Source organism: Alligator sinensis, unplaced genomic scaffold, assembly GCF_000455745.1.
Source record: "Alligator sinensis unplaced genomic scaffold, ASM45574v1 scaffold138_1, whole genome shotgun sequence".
Lineage (NCBI taxonomy): Eukaryota > Metazoa > Chordata > Crocodylia > Alligatoridae > Alligator > Alligator sinensis.
Genome location: NW_005841862.1, coordinates 656,626 through 664,917, shown reverse-complemented (window position 1 = coordinate 664,917; position 8,292 = coordinate 656,626). Strand labels below are relative to the sequence as shown.

General features: G+C 41.0%; 1 protein-coding gene across 1 annotated transcript in view; it reads right to left on the bottom strand.

Annotated features, from left to right (window-relative positions):
- Window positions 1-371: 371 nt before the first annotated feature.
- TOGARAM2 (TOG array regulator of axonemal microtubules 2) overlaps window positions 372-8,292 on the bottom strand; it is a 40,536-nt gene continuing 32,615 nt past the window's right edge. Inside the window, 2 exon segments of the mRNA XM_025216435.1 lie at window positions 372-1,615; window positions 4,492-4,578. Of these exon segments, the coding sequence (XP_025072220.1) occupies window positions 1,359-1,615; window positions 4,492-4,578 (344 nt within the window). The 3' untranslated portion in view covers window positions 372-1,358.

Here is an 8,292-nt window from a genome sequence, read left to right as displayed (position 1 = left end):
CAGCTCAGCATTTTGGCATTCATGTGTTCTCTGCAGTGCCTGGCTCCTTCCCTAAGGAACAATTATACAAGCCTTTGCCATTTTCAGCTAGTTTTGGTGTTTGTTTTTAATGAAAAGCTTCCCGAATTCCCATTTCACACCATTTTGGAGCACTTCAGAAGATATCAAGTTCCAAGGTGCTCTAGAAAATTTCTGAAGGTAATATGTTTCGGAGGACTTGAACCTTTCAGAATTAGGCTCTCAGCTCAGCCTGTATTCTAGATGGCTCCACAAGATCCTGAGTTTCCAGGTGCCCTGAAACATTTCAAGGTGTTCAGAGTCCCAAATAATTTAAAACATCCCAGAAGGTTCTAATCATTTGACCTAGTCAATACTTTAATAAAAACACATTGGTGGCGAGGATACGTTAGCGGTTTACACAGAGAATACAGGGAGTGCAACAATGGCAAATACATCTAACAAGTTAAACTACTGTATAGCTCCAAGTATGAAAAAATAAATACAGTTAGAAATCTGAGACTCATGAACCCCTTTGGCTGGCTGTATCTTTTCACAGTCCTTTTCAGCTTTCTGACTTAAGCCCCAGTGTCAAATTCCTTCAATCTTTTTGCTTTCACAGGCTCCCTGAGTGTCATCTGTCTGTCATCGTGGTCCCACACAACTCCAGTCCTTCCTTCCACTTTCCCAGCCAGAAGTGGGAGTGTGTGAACACGTGTTAGTGTATCCAGTATTCAGATCCAGAAATACATGCATCATTTATGGTTTCAGGACTCAGGAGTATACTCCCTTCCCCTCCATGCCCTTGTGCGTCTTGGGAAGGGTGTCTCCCATCTCCCTTCCTCACTCAAGTTTCTCTCTCGGTCTGGGGTATATTCGCATTTTTGTCACACTCTCTTCCATGATCCAAGCATTTACTTGTCTCTCTCTCTCACACTCTCTTTCTTAGACCCATCTCTCTCGCTGTCTCTAAATATGGTTATCTGTTATATACATAAATATATAACAGATATATAAATATATTCCTTTCTTTCTTTTTTTTGTTTTTTGGGTTTTTTTTGTTTTGTTTTGTTTTTTGTTTTTTTTACACAATTACAAATCACAACATTTATTCACCATTTTTTTTTAAATAGCTATGTAAACATCTTGGGGACAAAGGCTCAGGAAATAAAACCTTAGAAAAATATGTGATTTAATTCTACTTCAAAATATACTATATACATCTGCACCTATAAACTTCCTACAGTAGATTCCTCTCCCCAAAAATATATAATAAAATCAATGCCAGTGCTGTGTCACCCATGCATATCAGCCTTTTGCTGTACCACATAGCAAACTGTGCTGAAGACAGTGGGGCTCCTTCACTGTAGTCCCATGCCTAAAAGGTCCTGTAGGTTTTTAATCACATGTTGTGGTTGGCTGGCGGCATGATCCAGTAAGGTGGGTCCCATCTCTTTGTGTAAGGTTTCAGCCAGCTTGGAGACCACAGTTCTAACATTGCCACTATGACCAGGTAGCACTCCATTTCCAATCATGTTGCTTAAGAAATACCAGAGAATGGGCAGCACATGACGCTCCACAGCCTGAGGTTTCCGAGGGTACACAGAAGTCACAAGCACTGCAGGGCAGAAGATAAAGCATCTTAGCAGTCGAGATAAGCACGCAGCTTTATTCTTGGTCCCTCAGAACCATTTCCAGTCAACCACGGTCTGGAATTTAAGTGAGTGCAAACAGGCTGACTTTCTAAGGGCAAGCAAGCAGCAATGATGTGTTTAATACTTAATAGAACTACTGACCTCAGATGATCCTAATTTCTTGAAAGTGGAGGCCTTATGACCAACACAGAAGCTCAGTGAAGCGATTTATAAAGTTCTTGTAAATGTTTAGACTGATGACCTTTTGATTACAAGAGGTAAGTATCAAATCTGTATTTACTGCCAATAATTAACCATTTAAAGCAGCTGTACCAAATTTCAAGTTTGTAGCTCAGAAGAGCATTTGAACGATTGAACTTCAATAAAGAGAAGCTGACGACCTTTGTATGCCCCTTGATTAAAAATCCAGGTCTAATTTGGTGTTTCCCTGTGCTTAGTGGCCCATAACAAGTGGCTAAACCAAATTTCAAAATTCTAACCCAAAAAAGGGCACTTTAATGGTTAAAATCTGATCAGGTAATACTAGTGAGCTATGTAGGAAGGTAAGGTCTAATTTGAGATTATCCTGTTCGGTGCCTCATAATGAATGGCTGTTTCAAGTTTCAAGACTTCCATCTATGCTCCTCATATAGCCACCTGCACTATCTTACCTAAGCAATTCATAGTCTTTAATGCATTCATCCCCACAACATCCTATGGAACTAGAAAAGTGTTATTATCCTCATCTTACAGACATAAAATGAGGCAAAGAAAGAATAAGGAACATGCCCGTGAAACTGAAGTAAGAAATTGAGCCCAGCCTCCAAACTCTGGGCTGAGGCCCTTTCCACTGGCAGTGCTTCTTCCCATCCTCCCTAAGATATGATCTCACCCTAATTTCTGAACTTGATAGATAGCCATATTAAAAAAAATTAAAATCAACTGACATGACAACTGTATATACCTTTAAGAGTTATGTGACGTTTAAGAGATAAAGCTGAGAGAAAGTCTGATGGCTGTGTGTGCACACAGCTAGCAGAAATCAAGAAAACTCTTTGTAAAAGTGGCTCCTGCCTCAGTGAACTGAATCCACAACATGACAAATGACACTTTTGCTAGTAGTTTCTACAGAGAACTGAAGACCTCAAATTCCAGAAAGCTAAATTCTCAGATCCCCCCATAGAGGTAATCAAGGCACAATAGCTAGGCATGATGTGGGGAAAGCATACACCATGCCATCCCATGGCCATCTTTTTGTCTACACTCTTAGTCTGGCACCTTTCATCAGCATTAATATTCATTATTAAACAAAAACAAAACCCCAACCTTAAGTAAAAGTAAAAGCATCCTTAGTAAGACAGCAATGGGTTAGTCCTCATTAAAAAAAAGAGAGTTAATTTGAATTCTTATGCTATTAAATATAACAGTCACCATGGATTTTAGGTGAGAGAGCTGTCTGCTCCCATTAAATCCCAGAGAGAACATCCACTGTTTCTAAACTGGCCCCAATTTATGTTCAAAGGATTTATTTGGAAAAAAAAAAAGATTTAAATTACTGTAGAATTACATTCTATGTTTACAGGGATTTACTTTATACAAGCTATCTTTAAAGGTCCCAGTAGGTTTGACATGGCAAAAAAAGGCCTTCAGAGTAAGAATGAACAAGGAAACTCTATTAAACCTTAGATTAAGATAGGCTGGCATAATTATCAGATTTAGCTCTTATTAAAGCAAAGCTATAATTAGGCTGCTTTTAGTGCATGTTGAAGTGATCTTTTTTCCATTCCTTGGATGCCACCAAGCTGTTATAGGTCAAAAAAGAGCAGTGTTTTTAGTCTGCTGGATTTAGTTGTTGTGGAAATAAGTTATCTTTATGCATCCTGAAATAATAGGAACAATGGGTCATGCTTCAGGGTGTAAATAGGTTGTCTGCATGTGTCACAAAATAGCCTGCTCATCCCCACAACCATGTAGTGCTTTGCAGCCATTATTTATATGCACAGTCTACACTCATGCTAGTAAACTCCTGGTTTTAGGGGGATTATGCCCTATTTTTTCCAACATGGTTTTCCAAACCAAACAGACCCCCAAAATAACAAAATACCAGTGACTGCACAAGGCTCAGTAGCTGTGTGTGGGTGTCTGTGGGCTGGCAGGAATGAACATTTGCCATTTGCTTAAGAAAACAGTACTGCTAAGCCAACCCTCACACTCAGGAATCAGCCAGAATATTTTTAGAGTATGTCTACGCCGGGGGCCACTGCTTTCAAGCATTCCGTCTGCCCAATCCTGCTACATGCCCAACAAACCTGAACGCGAGGCAATAAAACAACTCTAGAGGTGCCCCACTTTTTGATCTCTGCTTCCTCCTCCTTAAAAAGAGGCATGGTTTACCCTCTCATGTCAAGACTGGAAGCCTAAAGACTAAGAGGAGTGCTTGAGAGTAGCCCCCCAGGAGTGCCAGGGGAAGAGTGTAGACACACCCTTCATTTCCCTTTCTCAAGAGACAAATTTTGAGATATCCCATCCATAATTCCTTATTAGAGTCCATGAACCCAATTCTCCACTGCATTGGCTCCATGTTTAATTATTTCCACTTCAACAATGTCAGCTTACACTGCTTACATGTACAGTGGCCAAATCAAGATGGCAGCATTACATGAATGCTTTGCACCACTATAAATGACTGCACAAGCTATAGGTCTCTGAAGGATCAGGCCCCACACTTCCAGCTGTCCCAATCCCTGTTGCCTTGTTAATTCAAAGGAATTTCCTCTCAACATTTCCCATTTTCCAAGCATCTCCCCTAACAAGTCCCAGCAAACTACAGAAAGTAGAGTCCAGCTAAGCTGCTTGTTACCCGACAGGTGTTGTGTGATGTCCTGCATGGCCCGGCCGCTGGCGAAACGCACTCTGCTGGCAAATGTTTGTAGAAGCAATACATTATCTGAAAGAAAGTCAGAAGCACGTTTGATCAGTCTTCTTCAAAGAAGCTCATACCATGGGACATACAGAAACACTGGGAGTTTTCTTCTCCCAAAGAAATTCTGGTCTCCTACCAATACATCACATTCACCACTGGGCAGAAAAAAAAACAGCACAAGGTCTAAATACTACACAAACTGACTGAAGCCCATCAAGCTTTCAAGCAGATGTAAGAGGTGGATAGGCCCTTATGATGGATCTCTGTACAGAGATAAATTTCATTCTCTCCTCAGAGAACATCTGGGCAGATTTAGTATCTACAGCTCTGTTTGCATTTTACACAGTTAAAATCAGTTCCTTGAGTTCTGTGTTGCCCCTGCAGGAACAAATCATCTCATCATCACTACCCACAAGTCTCTCAAGTGCTTTTGGTATTACCTGCTCTTTCGGGAGGGGTTGGGGGGCAGAAAGAGACCACTGCACTCAGATCTTGGCAGGGGGAAAAAAAGGGACTGATTTCCCAACACCTAACGGTGAAATATATTTTAGATTCTTCCTTCTTCTAGTTATTTCTAGTTGTTGTTTAGAAGCTGTTGCACAGTGGCCTATAATCACTGCCCTGCCCTTGTGATCCTGTGGGGTCTGTTGAGCTAGGCAAGGATGTTCATGGATAGGACCGTCCATAACATGTCTAGATGTCACAGGAAGTGGTGTCGAGTCAGTGAGTTGCATGCTCCTTCTGAACCAGTATTGAGCCAAAGCCCTAACGTGCTTTTAAGGGGCACTCCGTTGTTACGGGTATAGTCCTTTGCACAGAGACATTAAACAAAAAAGAGCTCTTTAATGATTATAATGCCTTTTTTTGCACATGTATTTGTAGGTGGATTGAAAGGGTGGGGGGTTGCAGCTATGTTCCAACTTCAGGAATCACGCTCTACCCACCTAAAATGACAAATAGACATTTCTTCCAGCTATAAACCACTGTGTGGGATTGATATGCGCTGTTAAATTATTGCTGCATCATACCCCACATATAAAATTTCAAAGCAACTGATTCAAAGGAGCAGCAGAAATGCAATTGAGATTAGAGATATTACAGCTGTGTAAAAGATTAATCACTAGTATCAATAAAGCCTTACAGTTCACCTGAGTAGCTATCTTTGGGATCCCTCTGTTGTTTCGGAAGCTAAGTATACACTTACTGCTTGCTTTGAGGTTTAAAACTCTGGAACAAACTGTGCATATTTGAGACCCCTCAAGCTTGAAAGTGTCAATGACCAATTTATACAAGCTTTAATGCAGAACTGCTTGACACAGAGCAGCTTGGAATGGAGGTTAAGGAGAACAACGCAGCAGGCCATACTGTTTTCAGTAACTCAGCTTTAACTTTCCCCAGTAAATACTAGATCATCTGATAGGTTGCAAGGCAGTCTGCTCAATGTTAGAAAGGGTAGTAAAAGTAATGAGCTGCTTCCCTTGCACTTGCAAGCCATGTTCTTGATGGCAGCACAAGCTTCCTTACCAGGGGACATTTCCTTGGAAATCAGGCACTGTGTCAGTAAAATAAGAGTATTGTTACCACCTGTATAATGAACTCTCCACCCCCTCCCCACCAACCTATCCTGACAAATACCTGAGGTACATGCAGCATAAAAAATAACAACTTAAACTAGTTACAGGATATTAAAATAAAAAAGCCTCTCTATAAAGTTTAACAAATAAAACCAGCCAAAGGTTTAAAAAGCAAAACATAGTGATAGGCCTGCCATATCAATTAAGGCCAGTGGTCCATCTAGGAGGTTTTCAAAAGAATAAATGAGAGTTAAGCTCCCAACTCTCATTGCATTCCTATACAAATTCACTTCACTGCAGCCAGTGCCTTTGAAATGATAGCCCCACTCTAGTGCACCATGACAAACCAAATTAAGTTAATCAACATTAGCCATGTTTTGAATGATTTAAGTGTGTCCACACCAGTTTGACTCATCTATATAGAAATCAATTTAGTGAAATCAGTTAAATGCATGTGTAGGAAAGGTCTCCGTGTGCCATGTGAAAACCAGGATAAAACTATTTCCTTTCTCCCTCCTTTTGTCTGCCTTATTTGTTCAGAGGATCAGCTTTCAATGACAGGGAACATCCCTCACCAGGTAACTGTTAAGATGCTTAGCACAACAGGGCCCTGAGCTCATTTCAAAACACTACTGCAGTGCCCAAGATACTGAATTACAGTCTCTGGTGGTTAGAGGTTATGTCCTGGGGCACCAGCAATTTATGAAAAGAACCAGAAGAACAAACATAAGGACAAGTGCGGTCAAATTACGAAACCCAAGCACACAAGCAGAACCTCTGGAGTATGAAGGGTTTACGGTACTTTTACCTGGGAAGAGAGATATGAATGGAGATGGATATCAGGGGACAAGTCCAAGGAAAGGTTGGCACCTGGTGTTGGGGATTATCCAGATCCCACTTCAGTTGTTTCTAGATGGATACTGGGTCTGATAGTTTTAAGTCAGGCTATCAGATCCTTCTGTAACCACCTTGCATTGCTTTATGGAATATTAAAGGTAGCAGAGGAGGAAGCGCCTCAAATGCACATTTTGATGCAAGCCAGCACCCAGGGTTTCCAAGCAACAACTGGGATTCAAAGGGTGGGAGCAAGCCAAGACTCTAGAGGTGCATGCAACTCTCCCCTCTTCCAGACTAGGAAAGTTGGAAGGACATCTTTAAGACTTTTTAAATCTCTTTAAGGTTTATCTTTTCTACTTTGTTTTGTTCTAGGCTTCAGGATTGTTTTTTAAGGAGAAAGTAGCAGGATTTAAGGACAAGAGGCCAGAATCAGTCCACACAACTTGCCTGCATCCTCCCCTCCAACTAAAAACCCATATTTCTCAAATCTGGGGCTGTTTAAGAGCCACATCTGAATTTTGCAAATGGCACCTACCTTTATCACAGACAGACCCAAAGGCCTGGTTCCAAACAACCCCAAACTTTGTAGCTTGAATTCATTTGTAGCACAGGAGCAGAGACAGATGAGTTTTGCCCACTTCTACTACTGACCCTTGACAGTGCTTATTTTATGATGTCTGAATGGTAGTCAGGAGGTGGGGTAATGAAGAGCTTCAGGAGACAATTTGCTTGGAGATGACACTTGACCACCAAGATTATGGGTGCTGCAACTCTTTTACATGTGCTTACTTCCTCTCTGTTAGCTAGTGTGGGGAAGAAATCAGATCCTTCACCTGTTATTGAAAGGCCAGGATCAAGGGTGGTACAGTCTGATACAATTCTCTTCCCTTTACAATCAGGCACAACCGGGCCCAAAGTCAAAGGACAAAAGCCAGAAGGCAGACAAATTCACTGCAGCTGCAGAAGAGCTCTGGACATCTGGTGCAAAGAGAGTTAACAACTCCATTCTTTTAAGGCCTGTCTCTTGAACGCACTAAATATTTCAGGTATATTCATGCAGTGCAGTATTTCCATAGCCGATATAAATCTAGGTGGCAAGGGGATTTACAGCAGACCTTGGTTATGTTGTTACTAGCAATAGCAATCACTTCCTATGCAGAACAACATTTGGAACATGCCATCCTTTAAGACTGGATTTATATTTGTTTATTCTATAGAAATGAACTCGGCAAATCATAAATTTCCTTTTAAAAAAGGAAAGGATGGACTGAAGAAATTTTTGAAATCGAGATAGGAGAGAGAACTAGCTAAAGCCCATAATTCAAGA